Source organism: Sylvia atricapilla, chromosome 20, assembly GCF_009819655.1.
Source record: "Sylvia atricapilla isolate bSylAtr1 chromosome 20, bSylAtr1.pri, whole genome shotgun sequence".
In the NCBI taxonomy this organism is placed as follows: domain Eukaryota; kingdom Metazoa; phylum Chordata; class Aves; order Passeriformes; family Sylviidae; genus Sylvia; species Sylvia atricapilla.
Window position 1 is genome coordinate 9,282,231 of NC_089159.1, and position 24,107 is coordinate 9,306,337.

A 24,107-nucleotide genomic window follows, 5' to 3' on the forward strand; every position below is an offset into this window, starting at 1 on the left:
TGAAAAGCACATTATTGAATGGAGATGGTTTGTTAATAAGCTCCCAATATGGTTTAAGGAAAATTAAAAAACTCTAATTAAACAGACTCTATAACTAAGGAGTAGCAAATTAGGCAATAAAACAGTCTGCTGTAAGTCAGTTTTGCTGCTAAATGTGTTATTTTGAAGCTTATTTACTACCTCAACACAGCAACTAAGGACTCCACCAACTCACCATAACACCTTTAACAACAAACTACTTATGATAAAAGAACACCAAATTGCTTAATATATAAATATTTTAAATCATGCAGGCTTAATAAAAACCAAACTCTTGTCTATTTAAATTCTATCTCTACCTAGAGATTAAATTGCTTTTGCCATGAAGATTATTTTTCAGGCTCCACCAAAATAAGTTACAGACTGAATACACAACATAATCCAGAGATCCAGAGAGAACTTTTACATTGTTCTTCCTTCACAGATACATTTATTTCTGGTTTTTTTTTTTTTTTTTTTTTTTTTTTTTTTTTTTTTTTTTGAATGGGCACACACTCTAGTTTTATCTAGAAAAAAAAAAAAAATTTTCCAGGCAGTAGAAAGTGCAGCCTGGCTCATTTTTTAAAACATTAATTTATCAAGAAGATGAAGTCTATTACTATAGCACTTGAAAAGCATATTTACCTTCACTTTTTTTTTTCCCCCAGAAAATTTACTAGATACTCTATTTTAAAGCAAAATATAAAAGTGCTATAAGTTAAAAAAAATACCTTTTTAATATGCTATCAATGCTTTTTTCCTTCATGCACTAGAAGCCAGCTCTGTGCTGCTCTTACCAGTCCTCCAAAAGTAACTGAGCTAAATAGCCTCTACCCCTGAGGTGGACTAATTTCCAACAGGAATCAGCTGTATTCCCTCAGGTGAAACGAATCCTCATCATTTCACAGAATAAAAGAAAAATCTGAAGTCACCAATAGGAAAAAAAAAAAATAAAGGAAGCCAGCAAGAAAGAAAAAGGACAAAATAATCTTCCATGGTCTGTTTATGTCACATTCCTTTCTTCCCACTCCATAACATTTCTTTCTGCAAGTAGAGGACAAAGAATAATGTCCTCTCACAAAACTGGGAGGAGTAGCAACAACTTGGGTTTTAAAAATAGCGTGCCCAAAGCAAAACAGCAGGAGCTCTGCCTCCTTTAATTTTTAAAATAAAAAAGAACAGTAGCAGTCCTGGATGAGCTAAGAAAACACAAGCAACAGAAATGACATACAGCAATGAAATTTCTTTCATTTTTTATGATTACACTGTCCTGTGACAGCAAACTCTGGGTGACCAAACAGTGCTCACACGAGCTGCCAACACACCTGGAGGTCATGGAAAGCCCAATATTAGCTGGGTGTCAGCACAGCTGAGCTGAAAGTTATGTTTAGGCTCTACGAGAAGTTTGGCCTGGGTGGGGCTCAGGGTGTGAGGGGCGATATTTGATTATTTGGTGCTCAGCCCTAAAAGATAAAGTCCCCCACCTTTTTTAGTGGGGTCACACCACCTCCCTATGGCTGCCTGTGGGGACTCACAGAATCCATAGGTTTGGAAGGATTTTTTTATTAAAGCCCATCTGATCCAAGGCAGGAGGAGCAGGAACGTGTCCAGGTGGGTTTGGGATGTCTCCAGGAAAGGAGATTTTGCTGTTCCAAGGCTTTACCTCCCTCACGTGTTGGGGTAGAACTTGTCTCTTCACCGGCGAGAGCCCAGCACCATCCTCTGACACCTTTGGGAGGTTTATTAGCCCTTAATGAGATCCCCTCGCTCCTCTCGGGGCTAGCCAGGCCCAGCCGCCGCAGTGTCTCCTCAGCAGGGGGATGCTCCAGACCCTCCATAAAACCCCACCCCAGAGTATAGCCCTGATTATCCCAGGGCAGTTCCCTCACAGTGCCCCGTTACCGCCCGGGCAGGGCTCTGGGAGCCGCGGGGCGTGAGGGGGATTAGAGCCTGGGGAGAGAGACTAGGGCCCCGGGAGAGATGGAGAACGGGCGGGTAGAGAGACCAGAGCCCCGGGAGAGATGGAGAACAGGCGGGTAGGGGGATTAGAGCCTGGGGAGAGATGGAGAACGGGCAGATAGAGGGACTAGGGCCGCGGAGTGTGAGGGGGAATGGGCGGGTAGAGAGACCAGAGCCTGGGGAGAGACGGAGAACGGGCGGGCAGGGAGCTGAGAGCCCCGGGGAGAGATGGAGAACGGGTGGGCAGGGGAATTAGAGCCCCGGGGAGAGATGGAGAACGGGCAGATAGAGGGACCAGGGCCGCGGGGTGTGAGGGGGAACGGGCGGGCAGGGGGCCTAGAGCCTGGGGAGAAAATGGAGAACGGGCGGGCAGGGGGATTAGAGCCCCGAGGAGAGATGGAGAACGGGCGGGCAGAGAGACCAGCGCCCCGGGGCATGAGGGGGAGCTGGCGGGGGACCAGAGCAGCGGGGCTTGAGGCGGCAGGAGCTCCGTGAGGAGGAGCGGGCAGGGCTCCGGGAGCCGCGGGGCGTGAGGCGGGGGGATGGCGGGAGCCCCGTGAGGGAGAGCGGACACGGCTGCGGGGCGTGAGGCGGGCGGGCAGCCGGAGCCCCGTGAGGAGGAGCGGACAGGGCTCCGGGAGCCGTAGGGTATGAGGCGGGCAGGGCAGCCGGAGCCTTGTGAGGGAGAGTGGACAGGGCTCCGGGAGCCGTGAGGCGGAGCGGACAGGGCTCGGGGAGCCGTAGGGTGTGAGGCGGACAGGGCTCCGGGAGCCGTGAGGCAGGCAAGGCAGCCGGAGCCCCGTGAGGCGGAGCGGACAGGGCTGTAGCAGCGGCGGGGTGTGAGGCGGACAGGGCAGCCGGAGCCCCGTGAGGCGGGCGGGCAGGGCTCCGGGAGCCGTAGGGTGTGAGGCGGGCAGGGCTCCGGGAGCCGTGAGGCGGACAGGGCAGCCGGAGCCCCGTGAGGCGGGCGGGCAGGGCTCCGGGAGCCGTCAGGCGGAGCGGACAGGGCTCCGGGAGCCGTGAGGCGGACCGGGCAGCCGGAGCCCCGTGAGGCGGAGCGGACAGCGATGCAGCAGCCGCGGCAGCCCCGCGGCGTGAGGCGGAGCGGGCGGGAGGCGGCCGGAGCCCCGTGAGGCGGAGCGGGCGGGAGGCGGAGGGAGGGGAAGGCGGCTCCGCACAGCCAAGATGGCGGCCGTGGAGCTGGAGTGGGTGCCCGAGACGCTCTACAACACGGCCATCTCGGCCGTCGTGGACAGCTACGGGCGGGCGCGGCGCCGCGACATCCGCTCGCTGCCCGAGAACATCCAGTTCGACGTGTACTATAAGGTACGGCGGCGGCCGAGCGGGGCCGGGCCCGGCCGGGCCTGCGGGACGTGGAAGGAGAAGCGGGCCGGGCCTGGCCCGGCCGGGGCTGAGGGGCTGCGGGGCCCGCGGTGTGAGGCGCGGCCCGGGGGCTCCGGGGCTGCGGGCTCGGCCCGGCTGCGGCCGGAGGAGCGGCGGCTCCGGGCTGGGGCCGTGCCGGGGCCTTGTGGCTGCCCCCGGGAGCCGCCCCGAGGCCGCCGTGAGGGGCTGGGGAGAGCCCGGGGGGGACCAGGCCTGGCCTTGGGGGTCGCAGGGGGAAGGTGCCCGTCGCCTTTGGGGAGCGATGTGGGCAGGATGAGGCCGAGCTGGGTGTGCTAGAATAGGTTTTTTCCTTTTCTCCTTTTTTTTTTTTTTTTTTTTTTTTTTTTTTTTTTTTTTTTTTTTGTTGAATAATGTGTCGGACACGGTGATGTCAGTGGTTGAGGGAGCAGTTCGCCGTGGTCTACTGTAAATGATTTGGGAGGAACCAGATGGAAAGGGCTGACAGTTGTTTGATGCTGTAGTTTATTAGCATTAAATTATTCCTTGGTGAAAAGGCTGTTTCTCGTTCAGCTGCCCCTGGAATATACAGATTTGGTGTAAAAGGTGCACTGAGATGGTCCATTAATTTATTATTGTCCACTAAACAGGCATTTCATTCATGTGCAGGAACAGCTGGAAATGAGCATTCGTGAGGGGAGAACCAGTGGCTATAAAAACCCCCAAAACCCTAAGATGAGGATAAACCCTCCTTTCCTCTGCTGGCAAATTTCTAAAAATTTAGGACTTTTTGGATGAAGTAATTCTATAGACCAATCCTTATGAACTGGGGGTGATGACCCATCATATACATGGAGAGTAGTAGTATTTACTGGGGACAGGGAAATTCCTCCTCTAGCACTGAAACAGGCACGTGCATTCTCTGTGTCCTGGTTATTTCATGTCTGCCTCAGGTGCTGAGAAGGATGGAAACCCATTTTTATGACATATGAGCATGCTCACAGATAATAATGTGATTGACATATCAGCTAAAGACTAAAGATAGGAGAATCACCATGTGGAAGAATATTTTGAGGGTTGCTTTCAGCTGTTAATAAGTATGACCCTTGACAAATAAACTTCTTTGGCATTGCCTGTTCATTCAGGTGAAAGGATGGTGCTCTGTGGCTTTTAACAGCATGAAACAAAACCTCTTTCTGATGATAGAAATATCCAAGGATATGTTATTCCCAGCTGTTTAAAAACTCCTCTGTAGGTGAGCTTAGCACATCACTGACTTTTTATGCTTTTATTGGCACTCTTGAGTGGTTGCTTTGAATCGGCTCCGTGCTGAAGGAGGTCCAGCAGCACATCTGATTTCTGAGGCTCTCAGTGTGTTTCTTCTGCCTGTGTACCCGGGTTTGCCATCCTGCTGGGCAGATGATAACAAAGGTGATAAGTGCCTGTCCCAAAGTGTTTGTGTTGTATGGGTAATACAGCTGCTGTCAATGGCAGTGATTGTTTGGAATGATGGGCTGGAAGGCACCTTAGAGAACATCCCATCCCATTCCTGCCGTGGCAGGGACACCTCCCACTGTCCCAGGCTGCTCCAAGCCTGTCCAGCCTGGCCTTGGACACTGCCAGGGATGGGGCAGCCACAGCTCCTCTGTGCCAGGGCCTCACCCACCTTAGATGTTTTTTTCCTAATCTCTAATCTAAACCTCTTCTCTGCCAGTTTGAAGCCATTCCCCCTTGCTTTTCCTGTAATTTCTGTGTTTCACAACGGGAGTTTTTGAACTGTGTGAGGTTCACCAATGTTCCCCTTACCAGCCCACATGCACAGGATGTCCTCACACAGAATGAACCCAGCTGGGCCATGCTGCAGGGAGTGTTCTGTGGCTGTAAAATTGGCTGGGCTTTTGTGTCCTCAGTGTCATCTTTGCTGTGTAGGACCAGCTTGGATGGGCCCTGGAGTGACCTGGCCCAGAGAATGACATCCCTGCCTTTGGCAGGGGTTGGAGCTGCTTCAGACTCCCTTCCCTCCCAAACCGTGCCGTGGTTCTGTGGCTGTCCTCTTTAACAGTCACTTCCTAAGTGACTTATCCATGGATGTCCCTAAAGCCTGGCTGGGGAGCTGAAAGGAAGTGTCAGCCCTCACTGAGTGGTGTCTGCCTCAAAGCCCAGATCACAGGTCTTCTGAAACTGTGTTTGCATTTCTCTGTGTGCCTATGGGACACCTGGTAACTGGTTCTTGAGTCTCTTTTTGGGTGACAACAGCATCAAATACGCTCAAATTATCATTCAGGGGCAGCTGAATGAGCTTAGGCTGGGGACAGCATCCCTCTGTGTGTGTGCTGCTTTGGTCCTGGGTAGTTATTTTGAATATCAGGTGGATATTAAATCCCAGTTCATCATGGTGAGCCATACTCCCTATGTCCTGACTGTTGGGATCTTTAAAGCAGAATTTCCAAAGCTATTAACAATCTTTAGAGTAAGGAAAATTAGAAGACCTCTAAATATTTGTTTGACTACATGGTGTTTGTTGCTGCTGTGCTGGAGGGTGTCAGTTTTTTGTTAGCATCCTGTATTACTTTCATTCTGTCACGATTAAAAGGAATAAAAAAAAGTTTCCCGTCCTTCGCACATAACTTGTAAGTAATAGATTTTTTTATCTAGGTATTAGTCATGGTTTGTGGTACTTGAGAAACTGTCGCTGATTTTTACAAAAAATAAAAGGTGGCACCAGTCAGATTTTGTTGTGCTCTGTGGATGTTAATTGTCTGTGGCCACACAAAAATGTTTTTATCGTGTTCATTGGTGTAAACACTCCAACTGAACATTTGCCAGGCGTGCCCAGGTTGATTCAGAAGCTGGAGGTGAGATACAGCAGCAGAGACAGGCAAAGTGCTGGTATTGAAAAGGGAAGAAAATGCCAGCAGTGTCTTGGTGGTGCTCCCCAGGGCAGCCTCTAACCCAGTGTTTGGCTCTATTGTTACACCTTAGTGCCTTTATTTCCCACTCCCGTTTGGTGTTCCTCTGCACCTTCCAGGACTGTGAACTTCTGGGCCATCCTTACAAACCTGAGGGGGACTGGCTCTGGGAGAGCTGCAGCACCTTCTCCTGGCTGTGATAAGGAGTGGGTTCTGCTGCAAGGTGACAGGAACAGGCAGGTTCCTCATACTGAGCATATTTATCTTTCTGGAGCATTCTCAAACAGTGACTAAAGCTCAAAACAAGGCACTATCAAATAATCATGATTGTGGTAAAACACCAGACCTGCTCTGCTGCAGCAGGGTATCACTGCAGATCTCTTTTTTTTTTTTTCCCCAAGCACTGTTTGACTTTTCCTTGCAACCATTACAAAAATAAGAGGCAGAGCAGGATGCTTGTGAGGATATCCTGGAAATTTCTGAGCTTGCATTTGAGCTACAAAATATTTAAATGTCTTATTAATCACAGCTGTATTTTGAGGAGCTTAATAACTATTGTTACAAGTAACACCTGCCTCTGGGGGGAAAAAATAAAAATGTACATGCGTATCATACTTTGTTTCCTTTGGGTGTTTGCCAGGCTTGTGTATGTCCTGGTTGGGTTTTTTCCTAGTTAAACTAGTTAGGGTTTTTTTGAAGGGGGAGAATGAGAGAGAGAAGGGGTGTGTAGGGTTTAGAAGCCAAAGAAAGAAATGTAACTGAGATTCAGCATATGAGCAAAATGCCAAAATTGTATATTAAAAAGTAGTGACAGCTGGAATAAACTGCAAGTCCAAAAAAAATCTCAATGAACAAGCCAACAAAAAAATCCCTGAAAAATCAACTTATTATGTTCTGTAGTTTGTTGGGGTGAGGATGATGTTTTGAGGGAGGATGTTACTGTAAAGAATCAAGTTTGCTGGCAGAAGTCAGGTTTTGAACTCTCTACTCAGTGTCTTGTACAGATTTCAGTTCTTTTCCTTTGTGCCTCTGTTTTGCACAGTTATCTCCTGGCTTTGGTTCTCCAGGTGCTTTGGTGCTCCCTGTCCCAGGTGTTTGTTGCAGTTACACAGTGCCAGCCTCACCTTGGACTGGTATTTGGTCAACAGGGAGTTCCTTCCCATGTTCATTTTCCTTTTGGAATGTCTGCTCTGGGTTGTGTGTTTCTCTTCTCTTCCAGTTGATTTTTCTTGAAAATTATTTGCTCTTGGAACGTTTTCTGGTGAGATCATTAGGCACAGGAGCAGCTGGAGGTGACATTAATTTGGCTTCTGTCACATTTATGTATTCTTTGAACCAAAGAAAACGAACCAACAGGAATTTGCTGACTGCTGACAACAAGCAGCAGAATGTCCCTTCTCTGCATTGCAGCAGAGGTTTGAGTTTACTGATGGGGAATCATTATCAGCATCATTTCTGTCCATTAGGATAAAAGAAGCTTGTCCCAAGGCTTCAGTCTCCAGGGGATTCGGTGAGAGTGAGAAGGATGAACTCCCCTGAAGTGAAGTGTGGCTGTGCTGCTGCTTCAGCTCTGAGCTTCCCTGCCCGGGGAGCTACAGCCAAGGGCACCAGCACAGAGAGAGGGGGAGAGCACCCACAGCTTCCTGGGGGGCTCCTGCTGTTCCCCCACAGACACTGAACCCCTCGTGCTGCTCTGCCTTTGGGCTTACAAATGAAATGTGGGAGTGGGAAGATGATTTCACACACTGTACAGCCTCCCTGTCACCGAATGCTGCTGGGCTTAAATCACAACCTTCCAGCACCTCTTCAAATTAAAGCCTCACTGGGAAGGAGGATCATTACCTCATGAGTTTTTGCCAGTTATTATTATTAACACATGCCTTATTTCTGCAGTCTAAATTTAGATGTGAACTGAACTGTCTTTCCTTGTTATGTCTTTATGGGTTTGAAACTTCTTGTCTTCGAACTTGTACTGCTCAGACTGCCTTTTTTTATCTCTAACTCTGGGTTATGTTCCCTCATCCTGCTATCTTCCATCTTCCCTACCCTTCCAGTATCCCTGTTGAGGCTGAGACACCAGAACTCATCATAATTGAGATAATGAGGTCACATCATGAACAGAGGTGTTGCGCTCCTGCTGAACAATAATTCCTATTTCCAGTTCATTTCCTCTGGGCTGGTGGAGCTCCAAGTGGGCTGAGTTTTCCCAGTTCCTGAGGAGACTCTCACATTTTTGTGGCTGAGGTTCAGACTTGGTATCATCCCTTGTGCTGGACCCTGTGGAGCACAAACTCTGCAGCTCTTACCCAGGGAGCAGAGCAGGTGGGAATGTTGGTGGTGTGCAAGCACTGGGCTCGGAAAGTTGTCTCTGAATTCCTGCTAATTCAATAATAGTATTGGTTTATTCCTTGCTTATTAATTTGATTGAGGTTTGTATACAGATCAGCCTGGTAGTTGGCATCCTGCTTTCCAAGGAGAGCTGCAGTTTTCCTTTTTTTGTTTTTAATGCCTTAAACAATACCCAGTAGAAGCACTGCTTGTCTAGAGGGTTTGTAGATGATTTTAAAATTGATCTAGAAGCATGGAATGTGCCTCAATTTCGAGCTGATTATTTTGGTAGTGAGTCATTTGTCAACAGATTGATTCAGTGAACTGTTGACCCAGGTAAACCTTTTCCTTCCTTGTTGAGTGAGGAAGGAAGATGGTAGTTTCAGCCCAACTTTTTCCCAAATTCTGCTGTTTAAGTACATTGTCCTTCCCCAGGCTGGTCTGATACTCCATATTCCATGATCAGGCATTACAAAACATGCTGGGGAGCTGCTTGGATTTCCTCTGTAATTCTTAATAAAATATCCATGTTTTTCAATTCTCTTCCAAACTGGAGCAACAGGAGCATATTTTTCGAGTTGCGTTGTCTTCAGTTCCTCTCCGAGAGGATCTTTGTGCAGCTGGCTGGAATTTACCCCATCTGCTTTTAAAAATGATTTAAAAAAATATTTTTATTATGTTTTGAGAAAGTTTGGGGTGGTTTGTTTTTTTTTAGCTTAATCTACCCAGGGAGAGAAAAACAAGAATTTTAATAGAATAATAATAAATTTTAATAGCTATAATAATAAAGTTACAAGTGAATGTCATTAATATGTTAAATTGCAGACACCACAGCGTGCAGCTTTTGTAACACACCCAGCTGGACATGCAATTCAACATCCAGCCTTAGGTCCTGAGGAGGGTTGTGGTGAGTTCCTCACAGCTGGGCACAACAGCTGGATTGGGCATGTGTGTCACAACCCACCTGTAAATGAAATTTCTACCTGTCCTCACTGCCAGAACTCACATGTCACCTGATGGAGCTGGGAGTCATCTGGCAGGCTTTGAGTCATTTTTCCGTAGTTAAAGAAAAATAAATCCCTGGTAGGTTCCAAATAGGTGAAGCTGCTGTCTGAAAGACTTTTCTCAGTTCAGAGCAGAACAGTTTAGGAGTCCAGAGCTCTGTGTTCATGTCAGGGCATGTTTTTCTTGAATCACTGTTTTGTTTTGTTTTCGTGTTATGTAGCAAGGCTGTGGTCAGGAATTCTGTCTCTCTGGAGCTTTAACAAGAGAATCGTTTCTTCAGTCCTCCCCACTGCTTCTCAATGAGTGGTACTGGATCTCCTGGAATTACTTCACAGTTTGACGTATACTCACCATTTCCATGTCAAATTGCGTTTGAAAATGTCTCTGTAACAGCCACAACAGTTCTAAGAGGCGTCCAGCTGAGTTAATTCCTCAAAATGTTTGCCAGTATGTCGAGGGAAGGGGTTACAGGGATAGCAAAAGTCCCAAAGATGTTGTATTTCAAGTCAGAGCAGTGAAAATTTGCAGCTCGGACTTTGGAGCCCAAGCCAAACTTGACATGTGCCCAAAATGAGTGATGTTCCAAAACTGAGGGTGCTGTGGGACCTTCTCCTCCCACCCCACCATTTACTCCTTGGCAGTCTCAGGATCTCGTGTGAGAGGGATTCTCTCCTTACAGGAAGTGTTTATGTAACCTCATAAATGTATAAATTTTTAAAGGTCTTACTACAGTTAATTTTTGATAACCCAGGGCTCTCGGGGATTTTGGGTTAGTACTGCAAGGTGATAGGAGGGAGTGATACTGTGCTTGAGAACTGTGAAACCTGATGGTATTTTTGGTTGCCACAAATCCTGCTACAAATCCTGCTACAGTGCTTTTGGGGATGTACAAAGCTTTCTCCAGAAACGATCTCATCCATTATTGATGGCATGCCCACCTTCACTTTGGGCATGCAGTTTAAACAGCTTTTTTAATTTTATTTTTTTTTAACTGCAGAAACTACATTTTAGTGTTTGTAGCACATTTGCTATGAGACAGCTGTGCTGAAGGAATGAGAACATCTAACCATGACTGTGGCTTTTAAATACAGCAGCCTGGCTGTTCCTTCAGTGCCAGAGAGAATCCAGCAGGAGCTCTGATCCCTTTGAAGTGCAGGGACACGCTGCTTTATCTGAGCAGTAACTTTGCATGAAAACTTGCTCTGGTTTTTAAAAAGTGTTTCTTTTTTTTAATGTTCCCCCAGCAAAGTAGATAACGAAAAGGAAAACATTCATTTCTGGCAATTGACATTATTAGGTCAGAGTATTTTTGAAGTGTTGTGTGGGGCTTTTTGTGGTTTTTTAGGTAGGTTGTGTTGTTAAAATAACAAATTTGCTGTGCTCTAGAGCCAGTGTCGTGTGCTTTTATAAGAGTTGACTAGAACTAAATTTCTGGCTGGAGATGTTCTCACATGCTGTGTTTGGAATATTAATTCCTCAGCTCCCAGTGTTTGTGGAGAAAAAGGTGACCCAGACACCAGATCCTTATCACTGGAAGCATTTTAGGGCATTATTAAAGCTGGGAGGAATATTCCTATTTTCATTTAAGCACTGATGGTGCCTGTGGCAGGTGTGGAGTGGTGCTGCCTTGGGTCATGTGCTCACCTGTGGGTCAGGGCCTTGAAGGTAATGGGGATTAATAGTTCACAATGGATTTCTCTGACATTTATTTCCACATTCCCTTTGTACCTGTGTAAATCCACAGCATTTACAGCCTAATTTAGCAGAACTTAACCGTGCACTGCATGGACAACTGTCGGGTTTGTTGTGAGCAGCTCAGCTGATAAATTTGCTTATCTGTGGGCATAAAACAGGCCAGTGCTTTTATTAAAGGCATGAACAGGCTCCAGTTTTGCCATTTACCTGTGGAATCTCAGGTGTCAGTGGGGACAGGGCTGGTGCCTGTCTGCAGTGCTGGCATTGGTGAGTGACCCCGTGCAGAACTTGTGGGTTTATTTATATCTGATCTATTTGCATTGCTTCATCCTCGATTGTGTGTCATTGAAACATGTTTGAAAGCGTTTGGTATCACAACTGTCAGTTGTATGTTTTGCTGACTTCAGTCATTTCTTGGTTTTGTCTTGGATTTGTGGCTCACATGTGGCAGTGTTTTGGTGCTGCAGGAGGGCACAAACACCTGGAAATACACCCACAGTTAGAAAAAAAAACCCCAAACCCTTGAAACCACCTATGGACCTCTCATAATTCAGATTTTAACGCTGCAGTTGTGCTCCTGAGGTGAAATCTTCTGATACAGGATCTTACTTTTTTGCCTGCTGAATTTCAATGCATTCAAGTTTAGATTTCACCATAAGTTATGTTTGCTCGTAAACTGAATTTCCCAGAAAAACGAAATGTTAATCTGAATTTACCTGTTGTTTTTTTTCAGCTTTACCAACAAGGCCGCTTGTGCCAGCTGGGTAGTGAATTTTGTGAACTAGAAGTTTTTGCAAAGGTGCTACGAGCTTTAGATAAAAGGTGAGTATCTTAACAGATCAATAATTCTCATTTCACCTCTTAATCTCTCATCCAGGAAGAGATGTTTAAAAAAAAAAAAAAGGCACGAACAAGAACAACAAATGGTGCAAACAAACCCCCTCTAGTTGCTCAACATGAGAGGTCTGTGCCCGGAGTCCCTGGGAGCAGCAGTCACCCATTTCCTGCTGATTTAGCAACTCCTGAGGGAAGCTGATAGGATTGCCCCAGTTTGGAGAGTTTTCCTGTCATTAAATATTCCAATTCGTGGCGTTTCAGAAGTTGACTGGTTCAGAGCAGATTCTTTGTAACCGGGCTGAGCTCTGAGTCTTCACACACGGTCCCGCCCATGGCGTGTGTGTGATGTTGATGGAGCTCGTTTGTCTGCAGCGCCGGAGGGAGGGGGATTTGGGCTCCTCCCTGGTGAGTTTGAGCTGGAAACTGTCTCCCAGTTTTAATCCTGTGTGGGCAGCCTGTGTTCGGCTTCCAGGGAAAAGAACTTTGTGTGCCCACACCTGGGATCCATCAGTGCAGCCTCACAGGAGGGTTTGTACCCATCTGCTTTGGGTTTGAGGAGCCTTGGGCTGATTCCTCTCCTCTGGAATTCAGGAGAGCCATGGCTGCTTCCAAACTTCTGTGTGTAACCAAATTCTGCCTGTGTTTGTTGCAGACATCTGCTCCATCACTGTTTCCAGGCTCTGATGGACCATGGAGTCAAGGTGGCTTCTGTGCTGGCCTATTCCTTCAGCAGAAGGTGCTCCTACATTGCAGAGTCAGATGCTGCTGTGAAGGAAAAAGCAATCCAGATTGGCTTTGTTTTAGGTAACTGCTGCTCGTGGGCTCTTGGCTTTCTCTCTTGCAAGCTTCAGTTAATCTAACATGAATTTTTTTCTTGTTAAAGATAGACCTTTTAAAGAGCTGTGTGTTTTAGAATGGAATTTTTAGAAAGCTACTTGGTGTCTTATAAGAAATATATTGGATTTTAATATCTAAGAATGTATAGACTTGTTCGTTCCAGCTGTTTAGGTTTAAAATTGGTTTGCAGATGTGATGAGGAATTTGCATGCTTTTAGTGTAGGTAAGTTTGGGGAGTTTTTTGACAGAAATATGTAACAAAACCCTGTAATACCAAAAACCCATCCTAAACCAAAGCATTATTTCCTTCAGCTGTAGGAGAATTCTCCTCTCACATTTCATCATTCCAGGTCAGGAGGGTTTGACCTTGACAGGATTTCTGTTTGTAGAAACTGGTCTATGAAATAAGTGATCATCTTGCAAGACCTGAGCAAACCCTTTTTCTCTTGGAAATGCTTTCTGCTCTTCAAATTGCTGTTTGTTGCTGATTTTTGCAGGGGGCTTCCTGTCAGATGCAGGCTGGTACAGTGATGCTGAGAAGGTTTTCCTCTCCTGCCTTCAGCTGTGCACCCTCCACGATGAAATCCTTCACTGGTTCCGTGCTGTGGAGTGCTGTGTGAGGTGAGCTCACCCTGAATTCCTGGGAAAACTTGGAGCTCCTCAGCTCCAAATGCTCCTTCAGTGTTCTGCTGCACCAAAACACTTTCCTGGCTAGAGCTGAAGATCAGGAGGTGCTTGTTTTACACTAATCCCTGGATTTTCAGCTTCTAAGTTGGCAGCACAGTACAATGGATTAAAAAACCCAGTGTTTTGCTGTCCTGTGTAATCTCTCATGGGTAACACTGCTGGATAATAACAGTGGTCCAGCAGTTCTTGTTTTCCCAAGGATTTTTGCATGTGAAGGAATGTTCTGTGTTGGACTTTGCTGAAGTTCTATTTACTGCAAAGAGAATTTGCCTAAACCAAATGCAGACAATATAGATCCAGCTGAGCAGAAATAAAGGCAAAACTTGCCTTTCCTGATTCCAGATCCAGTGAGTTCTCTTTCTCTGTGCTGAGTGCTTAGCTCTGGGCCTGGGTATAGATCTGGATGTCCAGTTCTGGTGGGCACCTCCAGCCACAGCTGAAAACATTTGAAAAAGGTTCTGTTTTGGTTTTTTTTGCTGTTAGAGTTTTGAAGCTGCCTTGTTCCTCAGGGCCTGCAGAGGTTCACATTTTTTTAACAGAGGCCTCTGTTTCTCTTCCCCCTGTGTGTTGAGGTGTGAGGAACTGCAGGCTGGGTTTTGTTGCTCTCACCATAACCAACGTGGTTTTGCACACTCCAGATGTGCCCGTGGGTGCCTGGAGGTTGCTGGGCAGAGTTAAAGCAGGATTTTTTAATTTTTTTTTTTTTTTAAGCTGCTGTAATAAAGAACAAAGCATGTGCTGTATTTATCTGAATCTAGAGCAAAACTTGTTTGGAAATCTGCTCCAAATAAAGCCCTGCATCTTGTTTATGGCTGGGCAAACATGAAGAGTAAAGAAGCCTTGCCAAGAGCTGCTGATGTCCTGTGCCAGCCCCAGGGCCATGGCAACACTGCTGTGCCTGGTTCTGCTGGCCAGCATTCCAGAGATGGTGCCAGGAGCCTGGCACACGTATCCAGCTTCCTAGAACTGGGCAGTGCTGGATATAGAGCCACAGTTACTGCTTGGTCCTTTGCCTTCTAATTAATCTAAAAAAAGTTTGCTCCTTGTATCAGGCTCTTTGGCAAGCTGGAGGAGTTGCTTAAAAATAACTCTGTCACCTTCTCCAAATAGAAATGAAAAGAAGAGAAAGAAAGGGAGAGAGGAAAGAGAGCTGTGTCTGCTGGACAAGAGTTGTGGAGAGGAGGTTTTCATTCTGTGCTAGAAGAAAGGCATCCTGTGTTAGAGTGAGCCCTTAGACCTGGGCTCTTGGCTCTGTTTGGTGGGGACATCCATTGTTCCCTGGGGATCTCTGCTGGGACATCACCCCTCTGGGCAGCAGGGGCACTGGGAAATGTTTTGGCATCTCCTAAACTCTCAGCATCGATGGTTTGGTGTTGTGTCAGCCTGAAAGAACTTCAAACACTTTGAGTAGGGCTAAATCTGTAAAATCTGAACACCTTAACGTGGCAGTGCAGTCATTGTGCTCAGTTTGCTGCCTTTCAGCTTGAGAATAAACTTGGTGCTGTCACCACCTGACCCCACTGCAGGAGGCTCTCACACTGGGCTTGCACTGGAGTTAGGGGGAGCTTTAAGGAAACAAAATTCGATTCCAGCTTTTAAAAGTACCAGACTTTTTTCAGGTGCCAGCTCTTGCTCTAAAGCTAACAAGTGAAATCTCTGGGAGCTGAATTAATACATGGCATTATTAATAGAACAGAGTTTAAAAACGTGTGAAGCTTTGTGTTATTTAGGCACAACTTGGTGTTTCCTTGTCCTGGCAGTTGTAAATCCTGTGGAGAAGCTGGGAGTGTGTGAGGTTTCTGTGAGTTTGTACCCTGCTTTGCTGGGAGTGTGGTGCTCCTTTTGGTTTGCCTTCTCTGTGTTCTGTGTTAAACAATAAGGTACAAATACGTGGTTCTCCCACCTCATTGTTACACATTTGGCTGATTCTTGGGTTGTTTTCTTCTGGTGGTTTTAGACTTCCTAAGCTGCTGTGTTGGCTCTGAGAGGCTGAGTTTGTTGGGGGAGGTTAGTCCCCAAAAGCTGTTGTTGCAGACATCAAAGGAGGTTCAGAGCCATTAGCATAAACGTCCCGAGGCCTTTTCTCTTCCTCTTGGCTTTATCTCCTAAGATTCCTTTGGATTAATGAAGGATTTTTTTGATACTCAGAACTGGATCATGTAAACTCTGCTTATCCTAGAGGATTGGCTTGGCTTTAGCTTGGTTTTGGGGAGATTTCTTTGTTTCTAGGCACTGTGACTGAAGCATCCAGACACTGGATATGATCTTTCCCAGGAGCTTATCTAAATTGCAGTGCTATCCCCAATGATTATTCCATTACGTGGGATTTGGGCTCCGTGGTTTTGATGTTGCAGAGCAGCTCCCAACTGAATGGTGTTGGCAAAATGGGTTTTTCTCTTCAGGAAAACTGTTTACTTGCTTCTTCTCTCATTTCTTTCTAATTCCTGTCTCTTGTTGCTGGAATGTTCCTGTGACCAGGCACACAGTGCACTTGTACATGGTGTTTGGTTCTGAGGCTTTATTTAAGGAAAAATGTGGGTGTTGCTTTTTGCTGCCTGTCGTTGAGCCATGGGGCTGTTTCCCACTGGAGAGCTGCAGTTTGTGCAGCTTTTGCAGGGTTTTGAAGGGCTTTTTCTTTTGATGTTCTCTTTGTGCAGCAAATGCACATCTGTCATGTGCTCACCTTCACTCCCTGCTGAGGGAAATGGGAACTTTATTTCCTTTCTTGTTACTGTTTGACTTTGGTGATGTGTCTGAGGGACAGTGTTGGACAGGCTGAGGTTTTAGGATGAACTGAGCTGTATTACTGGGGGTATTTATTATGTAGTATAGTATTAATTACTACTATTAATGGCTGCAGTAGCTTAAATCTCTACTTGGAGCAAGTAGAAACAGGTTTAGAAAAGAAATTGAGCAAAACCTTCACTGTTCACTCTTTCCCCTTTAACAGCTGCTTTGAAGTTTTATCCTAATGTATCATGTCAGGACTAAAATGCTGTTTCTGTACATTAACCCACAAAGAGTTTGAGCCTCTTGGATTGGAGCTTCTCCTTCTGTTTCCCTTCCCTCTGTGCAGTTCTCTCTGTGCTGTGCTGCCCTGATTTCCCAAGCCTTGCCTGTGTTTTCAGTCTCTGTTACTCACTGTCTAATGACACATTTCCTGCAGGGACAGTGGAGGTTCATTCACCACAATCCCGCGGCTGCTCACTGGCAGGTGTTTGCCATGGAGCAGGAGCAGCTGCCCTGGCTGGGAATCCAGCTCTGCCCTTGGGGCTGGAATATCAAAACACACCCATTCCAAATGCACCTCGTTAAAGCCACTGAGCATCAGCCTGCACTGAGGCACAAATCCTTTGCTTTTATTTATAATAAATGCCACAAGCTGGAACTGTAACTCCTCTGGAGAACCAGGAGTAGGTTTCACCAGTGCTTTGGGTGTTGATCCTCAGATGGGAAGGCAGCAGGGTAGGAGAGGGAAGAGCAGGGGGTGTTTCAGTGGTTGTGGTCAGTGAAATGGTCTCTCCTGGGGGAGCTGGATCTCATGTGGAGTGGATGTGGCTAAATCTTATGTGAAGATCTCCCCAAAGCACAAAAATGCCCACTTGGAGCTACTCAGGATTTGTGGGGGAAGTGTAGAGATGCAGCAAAATGAGCTGTGTTGTACCTGCAGTGGCTGTTTGAGAAGGAGGTGGAAGGGATTTCTTCCCAATTTCAGTATTGGGAAGAACGGATTTGGTGGGCAATAACACACAAAGGCACCACACCAGTGTGGTTCAATGCAGAGCTGTGTCAGTAGCTAAAATCCTGTGACATGTCCTCAGGAAAAGCTGCTGCCCTGTGCCCAGGGAGGACAGCTCCAGCCCTGTCCCCCAGAGACCCCTGGTGCATGCAGAGCTCTCCCCAGCCGCCTCAGCAGCTCTCTCTGCATCCCCCAAGGTTGCTGCACGTCCGGAACGGGAACTGCAAGTACCACCTGGGCGAGGAGACCTTCAAGCTGGCCCAGTCCTACATGGAGAAGCTGGCCAAGCACGGGCAGCAGGCCAACAAGGCGGCGCTCTACGGCGAGCTCTGCGCGCTGCTCTTCGCCAAGAGCCACTACGACGAGGTGGGTGAGCCTGGGGGGCTCTGCTGCCTCTGGCCCCTCCTCATCACTGCTGGGCAGCTCTCCTGGGGCCCTGTGGGCCACTGCAGGGCAGTGATTCATTGGTCTGCTGTGGTTGGCACGTGTTGTTCTGTCTGTGTGCTCTTCACTTGGACCACTGGTAACACCAGTGTGTTACTCCACTCATATGTGTTGGTCAGCTGTAAAGGAAATATAAAAACTTATTTTAGTAATTGAAAGTGAATAGCAGAACGCAGCCTCTTCACCTGGTTTGTAAAACTCTGTCTGAAGTGTAACTAGTGCGTTAACTGGTTTTCTTTTGATGCCTAAGTTCACTGACAGGGTGTTGTCCTGCACAGTGGGAATTGTGAGGATAGCTTAAAGATTATAAAGTACCCTCTTCTGTCTGTAAAACTCTTTGTGATACTATAAACCTTAGATTAATATAAAATACTTATATATTCACTATTAACTTTAAAAGTGGTCTTTAAGTCTGTCTTTTAAGACATTACTGGACAATTTGTTACACATAAGCAACCAACCTGTATATTTTAAATTTTGCAATGTAAATGACCAGCTTTTCAGAGGCAGGTGATACTTTTTCTGAAAGTTCCAATGCTGTGAAGTTCCAGCTTCATTGTGTTGGTGCCTCTGTGTCCCACAGGCCTATAAGTGGTGCATAGAAGCCATGAAGGAGATCACAGTTGGGCTGCCTGTAAAAGTGGTGGTGGATGTGCTACGACAAGCGTCAAAGGTGACTCTAAAATCTCCCTGGAGCTTTGGGGACCAAACTGCTGCCAAAGGTGGCTGAGGAGAGGTTGTTACCTCCAGAGTTCTCCTCTGGCCCTGAGGGCTGTTGGTTGTGTTTGTCTCAGAATGGGTGAGGGAGTTTGTTTCTGTTTGTGTCTTTCTGAAAGTGGGTTAGAGCTGCACAAGTGTGTGACAAAGTTAACCTGTGAACTTCCCTGGAAGGGCTCTGCTCCTTCTTTAGTCTGCACTGGTACAGCACAGTCCCTTCAGGCAGACAGGAGAAACAAAGTTTATTAATGCTGTGCTGCTTTTCTTAAACAACCAAAAAGTCCTTTAATACCCACAATGATGTTCTGGAATTGAGAACACCGAGTGTGGCGTTGTGTCCCTGGGTGCACAGCTGCTCACGTGTTTCCCTCCCCTGCCCAGGCCTGCGTGGTGAAACGGGAGTTCAAGAAGGCTGAGCAGCTCATAAAGCACGCCGTGTACCTTGCCAGGTAAGGGCCACCCCAGAAAAAGCCCTGCTGAAACTCCACTCAGCTTGCCTCAGTTTGTAATGGAGGTGTGTTTGTGCAGGGAGCATTTTGGAGCCAAGCACCCCAAATACTCTGACACGCTACTAGACTACGGATTTTACTTGCTCAACGTAGACAATATCTGCCAATCTGTTGCCATCTATCAGGTAGGCGGCAGGGCTTGTTTCTCTTGATGTTTTTCATCTCTCAGATGTTGTAGTTAATTCATGGAGAGAGAGAATAGTCGATTTAATTACTGCAATCGTGATGCTTAAAAAAAAAACCCCGAACGTCGCCTGCCATGGGGTTTTGCTTTCTTTGTCTTCCTCTGACTCATATCTTTTATATAATTAGTGTCTCAAATATGTAGAGAATTTCAGAGCCAGTAGATCCATCATAGATATGAATTTGGGGGTTTTTTTTCTGTGTTAAGTGATGAAATTGTATTTTTGGAACCCTTGCAGACAGCGCTCGATATCCGGCAGTCAGTATTTGGAGGTAAAAACATCCACGTAGCTACAGCTCATGAAGACTTGGCTTATTCCTCATATGTTCACCAGTACAGCTCTGGGAAATTTGACAATGCACTGTGAGTACAACAAACAGCAGCACAGTTAGTGCTGTAAATGAAGAAAAATGTTCATTGCATTAATATTTCTAAATTCTTATTAATTGACTGGTGATGTACATAAACATATCCTGATTTTTTTTTTTTTTAATTTCAACTCTCAGATTCCATGCTGAACGTGCTATTGGCATTATCACTCACATTCTCCCAGAAGACCATCTCCTCTTGGCCTCTTCAAAGAGAGTTAAAGGTAGTTCCCTTCATTGTTTGAATCATTTGGATGTGTTCATCTGGTCCCTACCAGCAATGTAGCTTGAGTTGTCTTTCTCAGGGAGGTGTTTGTAGTCCTTGGTGTTTACAGCACACTTGTAAAATACATAAAAACCCTAAACTTGTAAGACATAGCCAGACAAGTTGGAGTGAGGGAGTAAAATTGCAGAATATAAGAATATGTTTATATTTTTACAAATATAAAGAGTTTGAAAGCAGTTTGTGACAGACACAGCCTGGGAGCTGTGTCCCCACAGGTGTCTGGGGTCCCTGGCTCTGGGCTGGGCACAGTAACAGCTCCTGTCTCCTGCCCTCAGCACTTATCCTGGAGGAGATTGCCATAGACTGTCACAACAAGGAGACAGAGCAGAGGCTGCTCCAGGAGGCTCATGACCTGCACCTCTCCTCGCTCCAGTTGGCTAAAAAAGCCTTTGGGGAGTTCAACGTGCAAACAGCCAAACACTACGGCAACCTGGGCAGACTGTATCAGTCCATGAGGAAGTTCAAGGTAAGACTTCACTCCTGACCTGAAATCTGCAGGTCAGCTGAAATGTGTCACTACAGATGAGGGCTCTCAATGTCCACAATTCCCAGTTCAGTTGGTAGTTCTGTGCTTGGAAAACTTGTGCTTTAGCATTCACCCCAAAAGCTTTGTGCAAAAATAATCCATGGAGGTGAATGATGCCCTCAGAGGGTGACAGAGCTTGGTGCTGCAATCTGCTGGTCCACTTAGCTAAAGAGCTGGGAGATGTTTGGCTTTGTTACTTTTTGCCTGTCACAAATGCTACTGTTTGAGCTGCTACATAGTTAAATTTCTTTAAACTGACTTTTCCCTCTCTTTCTGGCGTGGTGAGCGTGTCTGACTGAGCTGTGTGACTCTGGCCCTGACAGGAAGCAGAGGAAATGCACATCAAGGCCATCCAGATCAAGGAGCAGCTCCTGGGGCAGGAGGATTATGAAGTTGCCCTCTCGGTGGGCCACCTCGCCTCCCTCTACAACTATGACATGAACCAGTATGAAAATGCTGAAAAGCTTTATCTGAGATCCATAGCAATTGGTAAGTGACTATGGGAAACTTCAAGCTTTTAACAGGAAACTTCAAGCTTTTAGAAAAGAACTTGGCTGTTAATTTCTAGCCAACATTCTGTGGCTGGAACATAAGTGGAGAATGTAGGCAAATTTCATTGGTAAAAATAACCTGAGCACTCGGAATGCAGCCCGTGGACATTTCACCTCTCAATTTAGTTTTTCTCTTGGGTTCCTTTAGGAAAGAAGCTTTTTGGCGAAGGATACAGTGGACTTGAATACGATTACAGAGGTCTCATTAAACTGTACAATTCCATTGGCAATTACGAGAAGGTGTTTGAGTACCACAACATCTTGGCCAACTGGAACCGGTTGCGGGACCGGCAGTTCTCGGTGACGGATGCGCTGGAGGACGTCAGCACCAGCCCCCAGTCCACGGAAGAAGTGGTCCAGTCTTTTCTGATGTCTCAGAACCTCGATGGACAGAGCAGCTAAGAACTTGGTCAATTAACCAGTTAAGGTTTTTTTCCCCCCCCGGGTTTACAGGGGGAAAAGTCATACTGTGAAATCTAAACCATGTAGTTCTCTGGGGGCTGGAATTTGCATTGAAACACTGGTCCAGTCTACTGAAGAGTGCCCATACGGATGAATGTGTGTTAAATTCCTCTCAGCATGTGTATGGCATGTTTAGTTCGGCTCACATTTTTAACTTGGTATTCCCAAAAAAAAAAAAAAAAAAACCAAACCCCTTCTCTCTCTCTTCTTTCAAAAGAAGCTACTTTGCAGAAAAGTCTGCAAGAAAACGTTAAATAAAACTGTTTGAGTTCAAAAGAGTTGCATTCTTATTACGGATGGAAGGTTTCATCGAGAGCTTTCTGCTGATTCACAGAGAGAACAAAAGCTGTACTCTGAGGAGCTGTAGGAGAAAGGTCTTGCTGCTGTCTCACTGTAGCAAAGTTCATGGTAAAGAGCCAGCAAAGGGAGATGTGCTGGCCTTGGCTGCTGCCTTACCAAGAAAAGTGGCAAAGACCCACTCTGGAGAGCACCATCGGCTCGCCGAGTGCCACCTGTGCTGTTGTGGATGCCCTGAACTGGACCAGTGCAGATCCCATAGACCAGCAAACCACAGTGTCCTCGGTGCCACCACCTGAGCAGGACCAGGACACCTCAGTGGACCAGCCTGCTAAAAAAACCGCTTTTGGACCAGTGGCTTTAAGTTAATATTTCTGCCCCTGCATTCACTTTGACGGTAGAACTCTCTCATTTAGGTGTCTGATCAGTGCAAATGATATCCATGTGATAGATCCAGAGCTAGGAAGTGAATTGATGGTTTGTCTGTGCCCAGTGAGCTTCTGCAGAGATTCCTGGCAGTGCCACAGCTCCACACGCTCCACTCTGCTGCAGCTGCTCCTGTCCTCTCCCACGGGCTCTTCCTCTGCTCACGGAGGCCATACCTTGTTTATACCAGTGAAGAGTTTTGTATTCCAATCCAGTTCCATTTGCTGTTTCTGGAGAACACAACTTACTGTACAGTTCACAGGGGTCAGTGGAAAATGCCAAAAAGCACAACAGGTCTTTTTTTTTTTTTTTGTGATGCTTCATTTCTACATTAAACAAGAGTACAACCAGAAACCGATTCCTTATGTTACTTTACGAAGCAGAGCTCAGCTGTACAGACCCTCTGAGAATGCCTCTCTCACTAGCTTGTCTTAATTCTTCTTCTCCTGGGGGCTGCGTGCTTGTGTGGCTTTGGGGTCAGGTCTTGTTTTGGGGTTTGTTCTGTTTCCTGATGTTGGCTGATGTTTGGAAGTCTCTGTAACACGAACCAGAACCGACTCGCTGCTGTTCCCTCAGCTCTGCCAGTGGCACCAGCCGTGCCCTGGCTCTGGGATCTGTGGGTTCTGTCAGTTTGGGGGCTTCTGTCCCCCTCTTTTCAGGGTTTGGACCTTGGCCAGTCACAGCTGGGAGTTGTGTTTGGGGTCAGCATTTTCATTGGTTTATGGGGTTTGTGGCAGGGAAAGGTGCTGGATGATGTTCAGGGAAGAAACAGGTTTTGGACATGACTTGGAGCTTCATGGCTCTTCCAAGAGGTGAAATTTTACAGGCCAATAGTTCATATTCTGGTGCCTTCAAGTGTTTTGTTGTTTTTTTGTTTTTTTTTTTTTTTTTTTTTTGGGGGGGGGAAGGCTGAGTAATATCAACTTTAAAATGCAATGACATAATTAGTGAATGCAAATGAATGATTGCATACTTAGAATATCTTCACTGAGGTGAAAAGAAGTATTTGCATAAAACCCCCCGTGGTATTAGGACTTAACTGCAGTGTGTCTGCAACAGCTGCTCAGTGAAAATCCAACTTAGTTATGTGTGGATTTAAAATGTGATTTATTTATAGCAATTTTTTGTTCATGACTGTGTAAGAGCTACAGACAAATTCAGCTATACAAGGCAAAACCTTCTTCTCCCTTAATGCCCATGGCACTGACAAGTTATAAAAGTTCTTATGAGTTCTTAAGTCCTATTAAAAGTTAGTTAAAGTTAAACAAAGTATGTGACAGTGTCTGAACTCGGGCAGGGAAGTGGCTTAAAGCTGTCCTGGAGAACCTGAGTGACTCTGTGCTGCAGAAGTGTTAAAGCTGCCGGCTGGGTGCTGGGTTTACCCTGGGGCTGGAGCTCCTTTATCCACTCTGTGCTCCCAGGCTTGGGGCTCCAGCTTTTGGCCCAAAGCTCTGGAGGCTGTTTGGGATGAGGATGTTTGACTGACACCAGTCAGTGGGCTGCATGAGCCACTGCTCCTGTCCCAGCCCTGGCTGTGTCCCTGTTCGTGGTTTGCAGCCTGGGCAGGAGCCACCCAAAGGTGTCCCTGCAGTGTTGGGTGCTGGCTGCAGTCCCCGCTCCGGGGCTGCTCCTGTGTCCTTTCCTAGGGCAGCTCCATCAGCTGGGCTGGGAGCAAGGAGGTCCTAAAGCTCCCTGCGGATCCCTTTGGCAGAGGACTTGGCTCAGGGCTGTTGTGGTGATCCTTGAGGGCTCTGGCGTGTTCCTCCTGTGCCTGCAGGGAATCCTGCCTGGGGCTGAGCTGCTCCTGCAGCTCCGCTGTCCCTTTGCAGCAGGGTGGCTGTGCCCGAGCGCTGTCACTGCTGGGGGGTGGCAGGGGACAGCTCTGCTGCTGCAGGGACAGCTCTGCTGCCGCACTGGCCCCGTGGGTTTCTGGTCCCCTGTCTCCCAAATGGAGCTGTTCACGGTTCTGTGTTGGCACCTGG

The 24,107-nt window shown here is 46.8% G+C and overlaps 1 protein-coding gene across 2 annotated transcripts; it reads left to right on the forward strand.

Annotated features, from left to right (window-relative positions):
• The first annotated feature begins 1,510 nt into the window (after window positions 1–1,510).
• On the forward strand, window positions 1,511–22,479 carry APPBP2 (amyloid beta precursor protein binding protein 2). 2 transcript variants are annotated; one of them, XM_066333528.1, is made up of 13 exons: window positions 1,511–1,629; window positions 11,989–12,077; window positions 12,745–12,896; window positions 13,427–13,550; window positions 17,553–17,721; window positions 18,383–18,472; window positions 18,898–18,965; window positions 19,045–19,150; window positions 19,448–19,572; window positions 19,716–19,801; window positions 20,139–20,329; window positions 20,713–20,878; window positions 21,089–22,479. In XM_066333528.1, the coding sequence occupies exons 3-13, from the start codon at window positions 12,776–12,778 to the stop codon at window positions 21,340–21,342; spliced, it is 1,500 nt and encodes a 499-aa protein (XP_066189625.1). In that variant the 5' UTR covers window positions 1,511–1,629; window positions 11,989–12,077; window positions 12,745–12,775; the 3' UTR covers window positions 21,343–22,479. The 2 variants fall into 2 exon arrangements, with proteins under 2 accessions (XP_066189625.1, XP_066189624.1); XM_066333527.1 differs by lacking the exon at window positions 1,511–1,629 and adding an exon at window positions 3,128–3,303.
• Window positions 22,480–24,107: the final 1,628 nt, after the last annotated feature.